Here is a 20,613-nt window from a genome sequence, read left to right on the forward strand (position 1 = left end):
GATCTCTTCGAGCTCATTAATGATAGAATGTTCATATTTGAACATTGCTGAAAGGCTAGTCTCGTTGGCAAATGACAGGACTGGAAAGAAATGGAATGTAATAGCTAAACAGAGACAATAACCAGGCTATAATAGACAGGTCTATCCTGAGAATCTTTATAAACCAGGCTATAATATCTATAGAGTCTTTAGAAACCAGGCTATAATAGACAGGTCTATCCTGAGAATCTTTATAAACCAGGCTATAATATCTATAGAGTCTTTATAAACCAGGCTATAATATCTATAGAGTCTTTATAAACCAGGCTATAATAGACAGGTCTATCCTGAGAATCTTTATAAACCAGGCTATAATATCTATAGAATCTTTATAAACCAGGCTATAATAGACAGGCCTATCCTGAGAATCTTTATAAACCAGGCTATAATATCTATAGAGTCTTTATAAACCAGGCTATAATATCTATAGAGTCTTTATAAACCAGGCTATAATATCTATAGAGTCTTTATAAACCAGGCTATAATAGACAGGCCTATCCTGAGAATCTTTATAAACCAGGCTATAATATCTATAGAATCTTTATAAACCAGGCTATAATAGACAGGTCTATCCTGAGAATCTTTATAAACCAGGCTATAATATCTATAGAATCTTTATAAACCAGGCTATAATATCTATAGAGTCTTTATAAACCAGGCTATAATATCTATAGAGTCTTTATAAACCAGGCTATAATATCTATAGAGTCTTTATAAACCAGGCTATAATAGACAGGCCTATCCTGAGAATCTTTATAAACCAGGCTATAATATCTATAGAATCTTTATAAACCAGGCTATAATAGACAGGTCTATCCTGAGAATCTTTATAAACCAGGCTATAATATCTATAGAGTCTTTATAAACCAGGCTATAATATCTATAGAGTCTTTATAAACCAGGCTATAATAGACAGGTCTATCCTGAGAATCTTTATAAACCAGGCTATAATATCTATAGAGTCTTTATAAACCAGGCTATAATAGACAGGTCTATCCTGAGAATCTTTATAAACCAGGCTATAATATCTATAGAGTCTTTAGAAACCAGGCTATAATAGACAGGTCTATCCTGAGAATCTTTATAAACCAGGCTATAATATCTATAGAGTCTTTATAAACCAGGCTATAATATCTATAGAGTCTTTATAAACCAGGCTATAATAGACAGGTCTATCCTGAGAATCTTTATAAACCAGGCTATAATATCTATAGAGTCTTTATAAACCAGGCTATAATAGACAGGTCTATCCTGAGAATCTTTATAAACCAGGCTATAATATCTATAGAGTCTTTAGAAACCAGGCTATAATAGACAGGTCTATCCTGACAATCATTATAAACCAGGCTATAATATCTATAGAATCTTTAGAAACCAGGCTATGATATCTATAGAGTCTTTAGAAACCAGGCTATAATAGACAGGTCTATCCTGACAATCTTTAGAAACCAGGCTATAATAGACAGGCCTATCCTGACAATCTTTAGAAAATGTGCCACTTATTGGAATGTAGTATTTTTAAATGCATGAGACAGGGTAACAACCATAGAAATACAATGCATTCTATTTCTATGGTAACAACATTGACATTAGACGGTAGCTTAGTCAAAATATTATTCTCGTAGATGGAACAATCATCACAGTCTTTGGTGACAGCTGTAGAGAGCTTGGTGATGGGGACTGCATCTAACAGTTGGCTGGCCATCCACACGACAGTCCTGATTGGTCCTTGCAGACTCTGGGATCGGAATATGAGCGACTCTCATCCACAATGCTTTATTTATTTATCTAATTTTGAGTTGAAATCATGACTGGCCGAAACGTCATGACTTTAACTCAGAATTAGGTCAATAAAACATCAAGATTTGAATTGTGAGCAAGAGTCGCTCTTGTTTACTTCAGAATGCACCTCGTCTCACGTTCGGTTGAGCTCCTCCTACTCCTCTCCAGGGGCGGGGACAACCTGAAGTGATGTTTTTTTTTCAAAATGGTGGACAATGTCTGACTCACTACATTATTTCCCCTTTATCTCTCATCCTTCCCTCTCTCTCTCTCTCTCTCTCTCTCTCTCTCTCTCTCTCTCTCTCTCTCTCTCTCTCACTCTCTCTCTTTCTCTATTCCCTTTCCTGGAACTTGCCGATGTCCTACTCAGGTGTCCAATTGGTTCGGCAACAAGAGGATCCGGTACAAGAAGAACATCGGCAAGTTCCAGGAGGAGGCTAACCTCTATGCAGCCAAGACAGCGGTGACGGCAACCCACGCCGTGGCAGCAGCCATCCACAACAGCCAGGCCAACTCACCCACCACGCCCAACTCTGGTAGGCACACTTGGTGGTAAGACCAGAGTCGTATGTATATGTTGCGGTAAATGTGTAATAAAAAAAAAAGGGACATGTATACATTTCACGGTAACATGTATATGGATTTGGATAGTAACACAGAAGTGGTGTTCGATACTTAACATTTCACGGTAACATGTATATGGATTTGGATAGTAACACAGAAGTGGTGTTCGATACTTAACATTTCACGGTAACATGTATATGGATTTGGATAGTAACACAGAAGTGGTGTTCGATACTTAACATTTCACGGTAACATGTATATGGATTTGGATAGTAACACAGAAGTGGTGTTCGATACTTAACATTTCACGGTAACATGTATATGGATTTGGATAGTAACACAGAAGTGGTGTTCGATACTTAACATTTCACGGTAACATGTATATGGATTTGGATAGTAACACAGAAGTGGTGTTCGATACTTAACATTTCACGGTAACATGTATATGGATTTGGATAGTAACACAGAAGTGGTGTTCGATACTTAACATTTCACGGTAACATGTATATGGATTTGGATAGTAACACAGAAGTGATGATTTCTGGCTTTATTGCTGCTTGTTTCTGGTTTTTTCTTACTCTTGTAATTTATTCATTTTTCTTTTGTTATTTTGTTATTTTGTTTTCATTGTTTCATTTATTCAACTTTCTAAGAAGTAATATTGTAGACGAGGGGTATCAAACATATTGGATAAAAAAATTTAAAAAAACAATCTATATGCATAAAAAATAAAATGTAATAAATGAAAACTGTGTATAAATGATATTGGACCTACATTTATACAGTCTTTTCACTCGGTCCAGGTTGCTAACAATCACTGAAATGAAAGCTAGACAGTCAAGGAGCATAAAAAATACCCCAAACTATGGTTAGAGGACTATTTTTTGGGACATTTTGACACAAATTTTTTGGGACATTTTGACGGCAAGGAAATATAACACATTTTGAATACGGCCCTCCAGACCTCTGTAAAGACTGAATGAGGCCTGCGGAGGCAGAATGAGTTTGACACCCCTGTGACTGTGGTACTGCTAGGGGTAGTGGGATGGGTGGTTGCTAGGGGTAGTGGGGTGGGTGGTTGCTAGGGGTAGTGGGATGGGTGGTTGCTAGGGGTAGTGGGGTGGGTGGTTGCTAGGGGTAGTGGGATGGGTGGTTGCTAGGGGTAGTGGGGTGGGTGGTTGCTAGGGGTAGTGGGATGGGTGGTTGCTAGGGGTAGTGGGGTGGGTGGTTGCTAGGGGTAGTGGGGTGGGTGGTTGCTAGGGGTAGTGGGGTGGGTGGTTGCTAGGGGTAGTGGGGTGGGTGGTTGCTAGGGGTAGTGGGATGGGTGGTTGCTAGGGGTAGTGGGATGGGTGGTTGCTAGGGGTAGTGGGATGGGTGGTTGCTAGGGGTAGTGGGATGGGTGATTGCTAGAGGTAGGGGGGTGGGTGGTTGCTAGGGAAGTGGGATGGGTGGTTGCTAGGGGTAGTGGGATGGGTGGTTGCTAGGGGTAGTGGGATGGGTGGTTGCTAGGGGTAGTGGGGTGGGTGGTTGATACGGGTAGTGGGGTGGGTGGTTGCTAGGGGTAGTGGGATGGGTGGTTGCTAGGGGTAGTGGGATGGGTGGTTGCTAGGGGTAGTGGGATGGGTGGTTGCTAGGGGTAGTGGGATGGGTGGTTGCTAGGGGTAGTGGGGTGGGTGGTTGATACGGGTAGTGGGGTGGGTGGTTGCTAGGGGTAGTGGGGTGGGTGGTTGCTAGGGGTAGTGGGGTGGGTGGTTGCTAGGGGTAGTGGGGTGGGTGGTTGCTAGGGGTAGTGGGATGGGTGGTTGCTAGGGGTAGTGGGATGGGTGGTTGCTAGGGTTAGGTGGGTGAGTGGTTGCTAGGGGTAGTTCGGTGTGTGGTTGCTAGGGGTAGTGGGGTGTGTGGTTACTAGGGGTAGTGGGGTGGGTGGTGGGCGGGAGGGAAGGAAGGACATCTGGAATTGTTTGTTAAAATTGCAATTAAATATTGATCCTAAAAAATCAACACAACGAATTATTAAAATGTTCACGCTCTGACGTCAAATCAAATTAAACCTAAGCCCAATTTTCATATTCATTTAATGTTCTATAGCAGTGCTTACAATTCCAATACAATTGCTGTAGGCAATGAGACTCGGGGGTTAATAAAGTCAAAGTGCATGATGGGAGGTTTTCAAGTCCCTTCCATTTTCTTTTATCCAGGCTTCCAGATGAAAGATGAGGAATTTCAACTGGACTCTGCTGAGAGCAAAAACTCCCTTTTAACCAACATGTTCACCGCCGGTACTGATTCTCTTTTAGGAAACCTTTTATGTGTTGTGGTCATTCATTCCACCTACAACGTCCTTCCATCGGTCCATTCTCACACCCCCTACCATAGTGGAAGCTTGTCTCCCTCTCCACCACCTCAACCTGAATTCAATTTGTTTTATTTAGGATATGAGTACACTAGTTCCTGTTTAGGTTGCTTCATTTAGGATATGAGTACACTAGTTCCTGTTTAGGTTGCTTCATTTAGGATATGAGTACACTAGTTCCTGTTTAGGTTGCTTTGATGGTTCATGGACGTACAGTATCTAGACCTTCATCTCTCTTCCCTCAGTCCTTATTCTCTCTGTTTTCATCTCTCTTCCCTCAGTCCTTTCTCTGTTTTCATCTCTCTTCCCTCAGTCCTTACTCTCTCTGTTTTCATCTCTCTTCCCTCAGTCCTTTCTCTGTTTTCATCTCTCTTCCCTCAGTCCTTACTCTCTCTGTTTTCATCTATCTTCCCTCGGTCCTTACTCTCTCTGTTTTCATCTCTCTTCCCTCAGTCCTTACTCTCTCTGTTTTCATCTCTCTTCCCTCGGTCCTTACTCTCTCTGTTTTCATCTCTCTTCCCTCAGTCCTTACTCTCTCTGTTTTCATCTCTCTTCCCTCAGTCCTTTCTCTGTTTTCATCTCTCTTCCCTCAGTCCTTACTCTCTCTGTTTTCATCTCTCTTCCCTCAGTCCTTACTCTCTCTGTTTTCATCTCTCTTCCCTCAGAGTAAGGACTATCTGTTTTCATCTCTCTTCCCTCAGTCCTTACTCTCTCTGTTTTCATCTCTCTTCCCTCAGTCCTTACTCTCTCTGTTTTCATCTCTCTTCCCTCAGTCCTCTCTCTGTTTTCATCTCTCTTCCCTCAGTCCTTACTCTCTCTGTTTTCATCTCTCTTCCCTCAGTCCTTACTCTCTCTGTTTTCATCTCTCTTCCCTCGGTCCTTACTCTGTTTTCATCTCTCTTCCCTCGGTCCTTACTCTCTCTGTTTTCATCTATCTTCCCTCGGTCCTTACTCTCTCTGTTTTCATCTCTCTTCCCTCAGTCCTTACTCTCTCTGTTTTCATCTCTCTTCCCTCAGTCCTTACTCTCTCTGTTTTCATCTCTCTTCCCTCAGTCCTTACTCTCTCTGTTTTCATCTCTCTTCCCTCAGTCCTTTCTCTGTTTTCATCTCTCTTCCCTCAGTCCTTACTCTCTCTGTTTTCATCTCTCTTCCCTCAGTCCTTACTCTCTCTGTTTTCATCTCTCTTCCCTCAGTCCTCTCTCTGTTTTCATCTCTCTTCCCTCAGTCCTTACTCTCTCTGTTTTCATCTCTCTTCCCTCAGTCCTCTCTCTGTTTTCATCTCTCTTCCCTCAGTCCTTACTCTCTCTGTTTTCATCTCTCTTCCCTCAGTCCTTACTCTCTCTGTTTTCATCTCTTCCCTCAGTCCTTACTCTCTGTTTTCATCTCTCTTCCCTCAGTCCTTACTCTCTCTGTTTTCATCTCTCTTCCCTCAGTCCTTACTCTGTTTTCATCTCTCTTCCCTCAGTCCTTACTCTCTCTGTTTTCATCTCTCTTCCCTCAGTCCTTACTCTCTCTGTTTTCATCTCTCTTCCCTCAGTCCTTACTCTCTCTGTTTTCATCTCTCTTCCCTCAGTCCTTACTCTCTCTGTTTTCATCTCTCTTCCCTCGGTCCTTACTCTCTCTGTTTTCATCTCTCTTCCCTCAGTCCTTACTCTCTCTGTTTTCATCTCTCTTCCCTCAGTCCTTACTCTCTCTGTTTTCATCTCTCTTCCCTCAGTCCTTACTCTCTCTGTTTTCATCTCTCTTCCCTCGGTCCTTACTCTCTCTGTTTTCATCTCTCTTCCCTCAGTCCTTACTCTCTGTTTTCATCTCTCTTCCCTCAGTCCTTACTCTCTCTGTTTTCATCTCTCTTCCCTCAGTCCTTTCTCTGTTTTCATCTCTCTTCCCTCAGTCCTTACTCTCTCTGTTTTCATCTCTCTTCCCTCAGTCCTTACTCTCTCTGTTTTCATCTCTTCCCTCAGTCCTTACTCTCTCTGTTTTCATCTCTCTTCCCTCAGTCCTTACTCTCTCTGTTTTCATCTCTCTTCCCTCAGTCCTTACTCTCTCTGTTTTCATCTCTCTTCCCTCAGTCCTTACTCTCTCTGTTTTCATCTCTCTTCCCTCAGTCCTTACTCTCTCTGTTTTCATCTCTCTTCCCTCAGTCCTTACTCTCTCTGTTTTCATCTCTCTTCCCTCTGTCCTTACTCTCTCTGTTTTCATCTCTCTTCCCTCAGTCCTTACTCTCTCTGTTTTCATCTCTCTTCCCTCAGTCCTTACTCTCTCTGTTTTCATCTCTCTTCCCTCAGTCCTTACTCTCTCTGTTTTCATCTCTTCCCTCAGTCCTTACTCTCTCTGTTTTCATCTCTCTTCCCTCAGTCCTTACTCTCTCTGTTTTCATCTCTCTTCCCTCAGTCCTTATTCTCTCTGTTTTCATCTCTCTTCCCTCAGTCCTTACTCTGTTTTCATCTCTCTTCCCTCAGTCCTTACTCTCTCTGTTTTCATCTCTCTTCCCTCAGTCCTTACTCTCTCTGTTTTCATCTCTCTTCCCTCAGTCCTTACTCTCTCTGTTTTCATCTCTCTTCCCTCAGTCCTTACTCTCTCTGTTTTCATCTCTCTTCCCTCAGTCCTTACTCTCTCTGTTTTCATCTCTTCCCTCAGTCCTTACTCTCTCTGTTTTCATCTCTCTTCCCTCAGTCCTTACTCTGTTTTCATCTCTCTTCCCTCAGTCCTTACTCTCTCTGTTTTCATCTCTCTTCCCTCAGTCCTTACTCTCTCTGTTTTCATCTCTCTTCCCTCAGTCCTTACTCTCTCTGTTTTCATCTCTCTTCCCTCAGTCCTTACTCTCTCTGTTTTCATCTCTCTTCCCTCAGTCCTTACTCTCTCTGTTTTCATCTCTCTTCCCTCGGTCCTTACTCTGTTTTCATCTCTCTTCCCTCGGTCCTTACTCTCTCTGTTTTCATCTCTCTTCCCTCAGTCCTTACTCTCTCTGTTTTCATCTCTCTTCCCTCAGTCCTTACTCTCTCTGTTTTCATCTCTCTTCCCTCGGTCCTTACTCTCTCTGTTTTCATCTCTCTTTCTTTGGTCCTTTCTATATCTTCAGTCTTGTTTTGGATAGTTTAGTTGTTCGGATGTATGGATCAGTGAGTGTAATGTAGTGTGAAGTTGCCCCTAGACTCATGTCTTGGGGTCAGTTTAGCATTTCCCCCACTAATGGTTAAGATTAGGATTGGGTGAGGGGTAGCTGATCCTAGATCTGTATGTGTTCTTCTATTCAGCTACTTCCATCTCTCCTCTCCAGGTTCCTCTGCCTCTTTTAGCCTCCCTAACTCTGGGGACATGTTCATGAGCATGCAGAGTCTGAATGGGGCCTCTTACCAGGGGGCTCAAGTCGGAACTAATGTGCAGTCACAGGTAGGTCAGGGTGAGAGGTCAGGAAGAGAGGTCAGGGTTCAAGGCCTACTGAAGGGTCACATACTATTGACTGTACTAGGTTTGGGGTCAATACCATTTTTTATTTTTTTTATTTAATTGGAGTCATTCTATGAATTTGAATAATGGAGACAAGTTGGCCTTCACTCTCTCTGAGGATATCGTTGAATTCATGGAATGATTTAGAGTTTAAATGAGATTGGACTTCAACTCAAAACTTTAGCAATACATTGGTAGTCGACTGGTAATGTGCAGTCTGGGTACAGCAGGACATTATACTGTAGGTTATGTAGCTTGATTATTTATTATCTTAGAAGGTATTCGTCAGGTGTAAGAAATGTGGCTTTAGATATTATAGACCTTTTGACATATTTCTGTATTTCTATATGACAGTATGATGTGAGATTACAGGTTCTGTTATTTGAGAAGGTAGAGTGTCTGGCTTTGACTTGAGCTCTTGGGCTGGGATTCCCCACTTTCTTTACTTACCTGTCCCATGTCTGTTCTTTACTGTCCCAAGTCTGTTCTTTACTGTCCCGTGTCTGGTCTATACTGTCCCATGTCTTGTTTATACTGTCCCATGTCTGTTCTTTACTGTCCCGTGTCTGGTCTATACTGTCCCATGTCTTGTTTATACTGTCCCATGTCTGTTCTTTACTGTCCCGTGTCTGGTCTATACTGTCCCATGTCTTGTTTATACTGTCCCATGTCTGGTTTATACTGTCCCATGTCTGTTCTTTACTGTCCCGTGTCTGTTCTTTACTGTCCCGTGTCTGTTCTTTACTGTCCCATGTCTGGTCTATACTGTCCCATGTCTGTTCTTTACTGTCCCCCGTGTCTGTTCTTTACTGTCCCGTGTCTGTTTCGTACTGTCCCGTGTCTGGTCTATACTGTCCCGTGTCTGGTCTATCCTGTCCCATGTCTGGTCTATTCTGTCCCGTGTCTGTTCTTTACTGTCCCGTGGCTGTTCTATACTGTCCCAAGTCTGTTCTTTACTGTCCCGTGTCTGTTCTTTACTGTCCCATGTCTGTTCTTTACTGTCCTGTGTCTGTTCTTTACTGTCTCATGTCTGGTTTATACTGTCCCGTGTCTGGTCTATCCTGTCCCATGTCTGTTCTATACTGTCCCGTGTCTGTTCTATCATGTCCCATGTCTGTTCTATACTGTCCCATGTCTGTTCTTTACTGTCTCATGTCTGGTTTATACTGTCCCATGTCTGTTCTTTACTGTCCCATGTCTGTTCTATACTGTCCCGTGTCTGGTCTATCCTGTCCCATGTCTGTTCTATACTGTCCTGTGTCTGTTCTCTACTGTCCCGTGTCTGTTCTTTACTGTCCCATGTCTGTTCTTTACTGTCTCATGTCTGGTTTATACTGTCCCATGTCTGTTCTTTACTGTCCCATGTCTGTTCTATACTGTCCCGTGTCTGTTCTATACTGTCCCATGTCTGTTCTATACTGTCCCATGTCTGTTCTTTACTGTCCCATGTCTGTTCTATACTGTCCCCCGTGTCTGTTCTTTACTGTCCCATGTCTGTTCTTTACTGTCCCGTGTCTGGTCTATACTGTCCCATGTCTGGTTTATACTGTCCCATGTCTGTTCTTTACTGTGTCCCGTGTCTGGTCTATCCTGTCCCATGTCTTGTTTATACTGTCCCATGTCTGTTCTTTACTGTCCCATGTCTGGTCTATCCTGTCCCATGTCTGTTCTATACTGTCCCATAACTGTTCTATACTGTCCCGTGTCTGTCCTGTCCCATGTCTGTTCTATACTGTCCCATGTCTGTTCTTTACTGTCCCATGTCTGGTTTATACTGTCCCATGTCTGGTTTATACTGTCCCATGTCTGTTCTATACTGTCCCATGTCTGTTCTTTACTGTCCCATGTCTGGTCTATACTGTCCCATGTCTGTTCTTTACTGTCCCCCGTGTCTGTTCTTTACTGTCCCGTGTCTGGTCTATACTGTCCCGTGTCTGGTCTATCCTGTCCCGTGTCTGTTCTTTACTGTCCCGTGTCTGTTTCGTACTGTCCCATGTCTGTTCTTTACTGTCCCGTGTCTGGTCTATCCTGTCCTGTGTCTGTTCTCTACTGTCCCGTGTCTGTTCTTTACTGTCTCCCGTGTCTGTTCTTTACTGTCCCGTGTCTGGTCTATCCTGTCCCATGTCTTGTTTATACTGTCCCATGTCTGTTCTTTACTGTCCCATGTCTGGTTTATACTGTCCCATGTCTGTTCTATACTGTCTCCCGTGTCTGTTCTTTACTGTCCTGTGTCTGGTCTATCCTGTCCCATGTCTTGTTTATACTGTCCCATGTCTGTTCTTTACTGTCCCATGTCTGTTCTTTACTGTCCCGTGTCTGGTCTATACTGTCCCATGTCTTGTTTATACTGTCCCATGTCTGTTCTTTACTGTCCCGTGTCTGGTCTATACTGTCCCATGTCTTGTTTATACTGTCCCATGTCTGGTTTATACTGTCCCATGTCTGTTCTTTACTGTCCCGTGTCTGTTCTTTACTGTCCCGTGTCTGTTCTTTACTGTCCCATGTTTGGTCTATCCTGTCCCATGTCTTGTTTATACTGTCCCATGTCTGTTCTTTACTGTCCCATGTCTGTTCTATACTGTCCCATGTCTGTTCTTTACTGTCCCATGTCTGGTCTATACTGTCCCATGTCTGTTCTTTACTGTCCCCCGTGTCTGTTCTTTACTGTCCCGTGTCTGTTTCGTACTGTCCCGTGTCTGGTCTATACTGTCCCGTGTCTGGTCTATCCTGTCCCATGTCTGGTCTATTCTGTCCCGTGTCTGTTCTTTACTGTCCCGTGGCTGTTCTATACTGTCCCATGTCTGTTCTTTACTGTCCCAAGTCTGTTCTTTACTGTCCCATGTCTGTTCTTTACTGTCCCAAGTCTGTTCTTTACTGTCCCGTGTCTGTTCTTTACTGTCCCATGTCTGTTCTTTACTGTCCCATGTCTGTTCTTTACTGTCCTGTGTCTGTTCTTTACTGTCTCATGTCTGGTTTATACTGTCCCGTGTCTGGTCTATCCTGTCCCATGTCTGTTCTATACTGTCCCGTGTCTGTTCTATCATGTCCCATGTCTGTTCTATACTGTCCCATGTCTGTTCTTTACTGTCTCATGTCTGGTTTATACTGTCCCATGTCTGTTCTTTACTGTCCCATGTCTGTTCTATACTGTCCCGTGTCTGGTCTATCCTGTCCCATGTCTGTTCTATACTGTCCTGTGTCTGTTCTCTACTGTCCCGTGTCTGTTCTTTACTGTCCCATGTCTGTTCTTTACTGTCTCATGTCTGGTTTATACTGTCCCATGTCTGTTCTTTACTGTCCCATGTCTGTTCTATACTGTCCCGTGTCTGTTCTATACTGTCCCATGTCTGTTCTATACTGTCCCATGTCTGTTCTTTACTGTCCCATGTCTGTTCTATACTGTCCCCCGTGTCTGTTCTTTACTGTCCCATGTCTGTTCTTTACTGTCCCGTGTCTGGTCTATACTGTCCCATGTCTGGTTTATACTGTCCCATGTCTGTTCTTTACTGTGTCCCGTGTCTGGTCTATCCTGTCCCATGTCTTGTTTATACTGTCCCATGTCTGTTCTTTACTGTCCCATGTCTGGTCTATCCTGTCCCATGTCTGTTCTATACTGTCCCATAACTGTTCTATACTGTCCCGTGTCTGTCCTGTCCCATGTCTGTTCTATACTGTCCCATGTCTGTTCTTTACTGTCCCATGTCTGGTTTATACTGTCCCATGTCTGGTTTATACTGTCCCATGTCTGTTCTATACTGTCCCATGTCTGTTCTTTACTGTCCCATGTCTGGTCTATACTGTCCCATGTCTGTTCTTTACTGTCCCCCGTGTCTGTTCTTTACTGTCCCCCGTGTCTGTTTCGTACTGTCCCGTGTCTGTTCTTTACTGTCCCATGTCTGTTCTATACTGTCCCATGTCTGTTCTTTACTGTCCCCCGTGTCTGTTCTTTACTGTCCCGTGTCTGGTCTATACTGTCCCGTGTCTGGTCTATCCTGTCCCGTGTCTGTTCTTTACTGTCCCGTGTCTGTTTCGTACTGTCCCATGTCTGTTCTTTACTGTCCCGTGTCTGGTCTATCCTGTCCTGTGTCTGTTCTCTACTGTCCCGTGTCTGTTCTTTACTGTCTCCCGTGTCTGTTCTTTACTGTCCCGTGTCTGGTCTATCCTGTCCCATGTCTTGTTTATACTGTCCCATGTCTGTTCTTTACTGTCCCATGTCTGGTTTATACTGTCCCATGTCTGTTCTATACTGTCTCCCGTGTCTGTTCTTTACTGTCCTGTGTCTGGTCTATCCTGTCCCATGTCTTGTTTATACTGTCCCATGTCTGTTCTTTACTGTCCCATGTCTGGTCTATCCTGTCCCATGTCTGTTCTATACTGTCCCATAACTGTTCTATACTGTCCCATGTCTGTTCTATACTGTCCCGTGTCTGTCCTGTCCCATGTCTGTTCTATACTGTCCCATGTCTGTTCTTTACTGTCCCATGTCTGGTTTATACTGTCCCATGTCTGGTCTATACTGTCCCATGTCTGTTCTATACTGTCCCATGTCTGTTCTTTACTGTCCCGTGTCTGTTTCGTACTGTCCCGTGTCTGTTCTTTACTGTCCCGTGTCTGGTCTATCCTGTCCCGTGTCTGTTCTTTACTGTCCCGTGTCTGTTTCGTACTGTCCCATGTCTGTTCTATACTGTCCCGTGTCTGTTCTTTACTGTCCCATGTCTGTTCTATACTGTCCTGTGTCTGTTCTATACTGTCCCATAACTGTTCTATACTGTCCCGTGTCTGTTCTATACTGTCCCATAACTGTTCTATACTGTCCCGTGTCTGTTCTATACTGTCCCATAACTGTTCTATACTGTCCCCCGTGTCTGTTCTATACTGTCCCATGTCTGTTCTTTACTGTCCCATGTCTGTTCTATCATGTCCCATGTCTGTTCTATACTGTCCCATAACTGTTCTATACTGTCCCATGTCTGTTCTATACTGTCCCATAACTGTTCTATACTGTCCCGTGTCTGGTCTGTCCTGTCCCATGTCTGTTCTATACTGTCCCATGTCTGTTCTTTACTGTCCCATGTCTGGTTTATACTGTCCCATGTCTGTTCTATACTTTACTGTCCTGTGTTTTGCCTTCGTCACAGATTAGAAATTCTTTGAGAGAAAAAAGGCCAAATTGCCTACAAACATTACAAGGTCATACCTTTTGAACAATGTTTCATCCCATTCTGTTCTTTCATGTTTGTCTTTTGTTGTGGCAATTGTTATTGTCATTTTGTATTGTTCTTTCAAAATGATGGAGTGGAAGGTGAGAAGGCATTGACACTCTCTCACTTTGTCTTTGTCTCTCCCTCTCTTTCTGCATTTCTCCCTCTCTCCCTCTCTCTCCCTCTTGCTCTCTCTCCCCTCTCCCTCTCGCTCTCTCTCCCCTCTCCCACTCGCTCTCTCTCCCCTCTCCCACTCTTTCTATCTCTCTCCCACTCTTTCTATCTCTCTCCCTCCCTCTCTATCTCTCCCTTCCTCTCTCCCTCTTTTCCCCCCTCACTCTCTCCCTCTTTTCCCCCCTCACTCTCTCCCTCTTTCCCCCCTCACTCTCTCCCTCTTTCCCCCCTCTCTCTTTCCCTCTCTCTCTCTCTCTCTCTCTCTCTCTCTCTCCCTCTTTCCCCCCTCACTCTCTCCCTCTTTCCCCCCTCTCTCTCTCCCTCTTTCCCTCTCTCTCTCTCTTTCCCCCCTCACTCTCTCCCTCTTTCCCCCCTCTCTCTTTCCCTCTCTCTCCCACTCTTTCTATCTCTCTCCCTCCCTCTCTATCTCTCCCTTCCTCTCTCCCTCTTTTCCCCCCTCACTCTCTCCCTCTTTTCCCCCCTCACTCTCTCCCTCTTTCCCCCCTCACTCTCTCCCTCTTTCCCCCCTCTCTCTTTCCCTCTCTCTCTCTCTCTCTCTCCCTCTTTCCCCCCTCACTCTCTCCCTCTTTCCCCCCTCTCTCTCTCCCTCTTTCCCTCTCTCTCTCTCTTTCCCCCCTCACTCTCTCCCTCTTTCCCCCCTCTCTCTTTCCCTCTCTCTCTCTCTCTCGCTCTCCCTCTTTCCCCCCTCTCTCGCTCTCCCTCTTTCCCCTCTCGCTCTCCCTCTTTCCCCCTCTCTCTCCCTCTTTCCCCTCTCTCTCCCTCTTTCCCCTCTCTCTCTCCCTCTTTCCCCCCTCTCTCTCCCTCTTTCCCCCTCACTCGCTCCCTCTTTCCCCCCCTCTCCCTCTTTCCCCCCTCTCTCTCTCTCCCTCTTTCCCCCTCTCTCTCTCTCCCTCTTTCCCCCCTCTCTCTCCCTCTTTCCCCCCTCTCTCTCTCTCCCTCTTTCCCCCCTCTCTCTCTCTCCCTCTTTCCCCCTCTCTCTCCCTCTTTCCCCCTCACTCTCTCCCTCTGTCCCTCTCTCTCTCTCTCCCCCTCTTTCCCCCCTCTCTCTCCCTCTTTCCCCCCTCTCTCTCTCTCCCTCTTTCCCCCCTCTCTCTCCTTCTTTCCCCCTCACTCTCTCCCTCTTTCCCTCTTTCCCTCTCTCTCTCTCTCCCTCTTCCCCCCCTCTCTCCCTCTTTCCCCCTCACTCTCTCCCTCTTTCCCCCTCACTCGCTCCCTCTTTCCCCCCCTCTCCCTCTTTCCCCCCTCTCTCTCTCCCTCTTTCCCCCTCTCTCTCTCTCTCTCCCTCTTTCCCCCCTATCTCTCTCTCCCTCTTTCCCCCCTCTCTCTCTCTCCCTCTTTCCCCCCTCTCTCTCTCTCCCTCTTTCCCCCTCTCTCTCCCTCTTTCCCCCCTCTCTCTCCCTATTTCCCCCCTCACTCTCCCTCTTTCCCCCTCACTCTCTCCCTCTTTCCCTCTCTCTCTCTCTCTCCCTCTTTCCCCCCCTCTCTCCCTCTTTCCCCCCCTCTCTCCCTCTTTCCCCCTCTCTCTCTCCCTCTTTCCCCCCCTCTCTCTCCCTCTTTCCCCCCTCTCTCTCTTTCCCCCTCTCTCTCTCTCCCTCTTTCCCTCTTTCCCTCTCTCTCTCTCTCCCTCTTCCCCCCCTCTCTCCCTCTTTCCCCCCTCTCTCTCTCCCTCTTTCCCCCCTCTCTCTCTCCCTCTTTCCCCCCTCTCTCTCCCTCTCCCCCTCTCTCTCTCTCCAGGGGGATACCATACACCATGCTATCAGTCAGACGGTCGGATACAATGATGGGCTACGGCATCCCATGTACAGTCCTCACAGTCTAAATGTAAGTGTACAGTAATCATGATCATGACAACAAATGTCCACAAATATGTCATATCATCGCAATGATGGTGACGACGACATTGGTGATAATGACTCCTAAAATCATTTTCATTTTAAAATCCCATTCACCCAGGTTAGAAAATCCTAGGACCCAAATAGTATTTCTAGAGTTGTATGTTGCAGCACCAGTCGTCTTCCTCCACCACTCTTCCTCTATATTTTAATGCAGTTAGTTAAGGGTGGGGTGATCGGGGGCGGGATTGTAAAATAACACCCGGGGGTAATCTCTCTTTACCAGGGCTCCCAAACCCTTTTCAGTGAGCCGCCAGTGTGATCAAACCATAGAGCAAATATACGACAGGCGAGATTAAGGACGGCCCATGTGATGACAAAGATAAATGTATGGCTTCATATTAACACACACATCCAGACTCACATCCACACCCCAGCCATTTAAATGAGAAAGAGCGAGCGTGCTTCATTCCATTTATGAAATGCATTTTATAATACCCCCATAGCCATATGAAAGGGGGGCTTTTTACTGGCGTATCTGTGTTTTCATTTAACTACTTTGAAATGCTTCTGAGAGCGAATTTGCAGTCCATCTTCTTATCACGGTAATGAAATATGAAACTGGAATTGCCTGCAGCCTTGTACAGATGCGACTATGGTCTTTCCTGATGAGCTCTGATAAGACCCTTCTTCATACTACACCAGACAATCTGAGCTACCGTGGTAAAGATACATTTATTGGTGGAGGATGAGCCGCCGCGACGGAGAGAGAGAGAGAGAGAGGCATACTGACGCTTCCTTTCGCTCAACCCCGACACAGAGAAATATTTGCATTTGCTGTCTGCTCTCTAGCAATGAAAGGGGAAGCAGGCTGCGGACTGGTTTTCTCCATTACAACATGCCCATCTTGTAAAAATGGAGACAGCCTCAATGTCTTATGCGGCTTCTCAAGATTAGAACAGGTTTTTTTCTGTTATAGTGTTGTTTTTTTGTTGGGTAATGTTTTGACCTCATAAAATACATACATACATGGCTGGTATGTTCATGGTGTATTTGGTGGAAGAACAATCAAATACAGCTCTCAAAGAGTACCACTACCTCAGCCTGAATGTGTTCTTCTATTGGACATGATCAAAACTGACACAGCAACAAAACACACAAACGTGTGAAAAAACACACAGCCGCATCGTTAGGAGCACTCCCACAGCAAGGTGTCGTTTTTGGTTTTGCGGAGTACCCTTTCTTGCTCCAGGCGGTCGAGGCGATGTGCCAACCTCGAGCAGCTTCAAAGTGTAGCGTTTTGCACTCTCTCCCCCCTGCCCTCGCACTCACAACTCCTTATTTAGGTCATGGCTCTCAGTCCATCACAGGGGAAGTGAGGGAAGCATGGCGGGTTGTGTTTGACTGTATCACATAACTCACAGCCATGCTACGTTGTTTAGAGCAAGCTAGGGGAAGTCATCAGGATGGATTGGACGGGGAAGAGGACAGCAGACTGGATATGAATGGTATGTCTAAAGACAGCCAGGCTCAGCTGCTCTGTCAAGATAAAGTGATGATGCTAAACAAAACCTACCATGTGTTATACAGATATAGTACAATATATATACATGTTGATCATGCTAAATATATTTTTTATGTAGTATATATTTCTATATTATTTTCAATATATTGAAAACATGTTACCTTTTTCTAATTTATGCAAGGACAATGTTTAAATCTGTTATTTTTGTTTTATTTTTTTAAATCAAATGCTCAGCCAAAACCCTAACCCATTCCTGACTCGACGATAAGGAAAATTCTCCTCCCGTCACTTCCTTTCAGTGTTTCCCCTTAAAGTTGTTACCCGCGGTGGTGTCCCCTCCCGTCTTCATAACTGACACTAGAATTTGCAGCGACAACCACTAAAGCAATCCGATAAGACATTGATTTCACCACTCGCCTCCAATGACCAGGATGCGGGGGCAAATTTGTCAGCAAGAGACCCTGTCTGGGGATGTCAGTGGTAATGCAATGGGGCTTATCCCCGCTGGCGGACACCATGTCGGATCTCTCTCTCTGTTTGTTTCCTAACCCGGCCATGTGTGCGTGATTGTGGGTATACACTCAATCTGACTGCTGAAAGAGGGAAACAAGGGGCCTCTTCCAGACCAGATTGTGACAACAAGCTTTATACTATTGGATGTTAATTTGGATATTGAGTTTCATTCAGTTCTAAATGTAATCCACCCTGAACTATGATTATGTCAGTTGTGGCTTGGTTGCTTGAAGACCTCAAATCAGCCCCCTCAGTTGTAACTTTACCTGTTTTTCAAGAAGTAACCCTTGCACTCTGTCTCTCTCTCTCTCTGTCTCTCTCTGTTTCTGTCTCACTCTCTCTCTGTCTCTCTGTCTCTGTCTTGCTCTGTCTCTGTCTCTCTCGCTCTCTCTGTCTCTGTGTCTGTCTCTCTGTGTCTCTGTCTCTCTCACTGTCTCTCTGTTTCTGTCTCGGTGTCTCTCTCTCTCTTTCTCCATCATGTAGGGTAACGGGGGATGGCACGGTGCACCTACTCCCTCCTCAGTGACGTCCCCAAACGAAGGGCCAGGCAGTGTGCACTCTGATACCTCAAACTGACCACCTCACTGATCGTCTCTTTTCCACCTAATATGCTACCGTGCCCTCGACCAATGTGACTGAACCAAACAGAGGCCAAACAGAACCAATCACCTCCCTCGACTGAGTCTAACCCCTCACCCTTCCACTCCAGGCAATGTCGGCCATTTTGTAAAATCCCATCCAATAACCTTCACAGTCAAGACTGATATGATTGGATACAGCTTTTAGCAACATTTTCTGAATATAAATATATATTAACTGACAGACTGACGAGTTGGAGTTCTGAATGGGAAGTCTAGAGACGATAACAGTAGATTTATTCAAGTAAAAACTGAAGACCGTGCATCTCTCTCAACCCTCCAGATCTACTCTTTTGACACTTTTTTTTTTGTTCTTTTTTTGGCCAACTAAGACTGAAGGTACATGAAAATACATGTGGTCCAATGGATTTTCTTCTACCAGTATCACTATACAACTGTTGTGGGGACAGCGGAAGCATTTGAAGTTGCAGGTGCGCAACTGACAGAAGGTTTGCTTGCTGCAATGCTTCAATGGACTACACCTGTAGTGGACGCGCTGTATCTCTGATACTAACATCCCGGATTTAACATGTTTTGGGGATTGACATGATGAAGGACATTTAAATCGGCAGCTTTTTGTCATGCTCTTATTCTCAACGTGAGTCCTCTGCTGAACAGGAATTTCTAAACCTTTTATTGGACACGGTGCATTCGGTTCGAATGGATATATTCAGTCATTTGATAGTAGTCACTCCGATGCTGTCCCTAATTCATATTTGGTATGATCATGTGTTACCATAGCTTACAAATTTACATTTACTAATAGTGTAATACCATTTGAGGAGTTCCCGAGAATTGTGTGTCAAAACGGAGCTGTAATGATTTACCTCGTGAAAAAATGCTCAGATGACGTCATCATTTTCAAAACAGATTTCAGTAGCTTAGAGTACTACCTCTTCTTAACCTTAAATCCCCATTTTACGTTTGTTTTACATGTCTTGTAATTAGCTCTTGTACTTATTTCAACTTTACTAAATGCCAGATTAACGCTTAGCAGTAGTGTTTAGTTAAGAACAAAAGGTAAATTTGAGCCACTCCACCAAACTAGGAGGCCGCTATGGTACTAGCTTCCAAAAGAGCTAGTCATGTGATCTGTCGTTTTATGGACTGCATTAATTGAACATGGTCCAAAAATGTCAGTGGTGGAATGTGAAAGGTGACGTACCCCCACCCCCCCCACCCCCGTTTCCACTTGTGGGAATACAGGCTGTGGGGGTACAAAGAAACATGTACGGTCATTCACACCTCACAGCCAGTATTCACACAAGGGGAAATAAGCCACCTTTTTTTTTTTTTTACACGTAAGAAACATGTATGTTCACCACCAAACAGTGAAACTGTTGTAAATACCGAAGAACATTTTGAATGTTGCTGATTTTGTTACTTATCCTCTTAAATATATGAATGAAAAGACGTAGAGGGGTCAGTTCCCAGACCTGTGTATTTCAGACTCTGTTTCACAGCTACGGTTTTTTTCTTTTCTTGCTTCACTTCTTTTTCTTTTGTATCATGCCATTTTGAAACTGAATGGAGTCCTGATTAAAAAATAATAATAATATTTGTGGCAGTGGTCCTAATGTATTAAATATGTTTAATTTGTAACCGCACTCCGTGGAGGATTCTCACTCCCAGACGAGTCCTCTGTGTTAGTTTGTGTAGTTTCAAACACAAAAAAAATAAACTTTTGCTTTAATGCTTTGAGTCGCAGTACTTTCTCTTCAGCACACCGAATGATCTCCTCAAGGTAAATGCTTTTGAGTCGCTGTACATTCTTCTCAAGGTAAAACAGTGTCTAAACTCTTCTCCTTCCAACTCATTGGACCAGTATTCTACACTACTGATTTCATCCAACAGTAAGTCATTTCACAATTGTGCAAGAACTACACAAACAGCCATTCAGTACTAGACTGAGGCACTAGTTGGAGAACATTCCATCACAAACCTTCAAGTGACCTTGTGGGACTGTTCCAAGCCGTTAGGAGAAGTGTTCCAAGCCGTTAGGAGAAGTGTTCCAAGCCGTTAGGAGAAGTGTTCCAAGCCGTTAGGAGAAGTGTTCCAAGCCGTTAGGAGAAGTGTTCCAAGCCGTTAGGAGAAGTGTTCCAAGCCGTTAGGAGAAGTGTTCCAAGCCGTTAGGAGAAGTGTTCCAAGCCGTTAGGAGAAGTGTTCCAAGCCGTTAGGAGAAGTGTTCCAAGCCGTTAGGAGAAGTGTTCCAAGCCGTTAGGAGAAGTGTTCCAAGCCGTTAGGAGAAGTGTTCCAAGCCGTTAGAAGAAGTGTTCCAAGCCGTTAGGAGTGTCCTCATGGGAGCCTGGTTGACGGTTAGCGCTAAGGAGCAGTTGTGGTATTAAAGGGTTGGGACTCAAGAGGTAGAAGTGCTCGTGTAATGAAACGGACTCTTCCTCTCAGATGACATCGAATGGCGGGTGACAACATTGCTCTAATAGTACTAAATGTGGCAACAGTTAAAAAATCTATTTGGGGCTTAATTTAATTGTTTCTATTTTTATTTTTTTTCTATTGCGAGGCG

General features: G+C 44.6%; 1 protein-coding gene across 6 annotated transcripts in view; it reads left to right on the forward strand.

Moving 5' to 3' along the window:
- LOC106571753 (pre-B-cell leukemia transcription factor 3) overlaps window positions 1-19,782 on the forward strand; it is a 114,956-nt gene extending 95,174 nt beyond the window's left edge. For 2 of the 6 annotated variants that reach the window (XM_014145172.3, XM_014145181.3), the window contains 5 exons: window positions 2,192-2,357; window positions 4,584-4,664; window positions 8,016-8,128; window positions 15,316-15,402; window positions 17,935-19,782. In XM_014145172.3, coding sequence (XP_014000647.1) covers window positions 2,192-2,357; window positions 4,584-4,664; window positions 8,016-8,128; window positions 15,316-15,402; window positions 17,935-18,027 — 540 coding nt within the window. In that variant the 3' untranslated portion in view covers window positions 18,028-19,782. The remainder of the gene's footprint in view (window positions 1-2,191; window positions 2,358-4,583; window positions 4,665-8,015; window positions 8,129-15,315; window positions 15,403-17,934) is intronic. The other 4 variants (XM_014145188.3, XM_014145197.3, XM_014145207.3 and 1 more) reach the window with 3 other exon arrangements.
- The last annotated feature ends 831 nt before the right edge of the window (window positions 19,783-20,613 follow it).

Source organism: Salmo salar, chromosome 01 (genome assembly GCF_965601325.2).
Source record: "Salmo salar chromosome 01, fSalSal1, whole genome shotgun sequence".
NCBI classification, from domain to species: domain Eukaryota; kingdom Metazoa; phylum Chordata; class Actinopteri; order Salmoniformes; family Salmonidae; genus Salmo; species Salmo salar.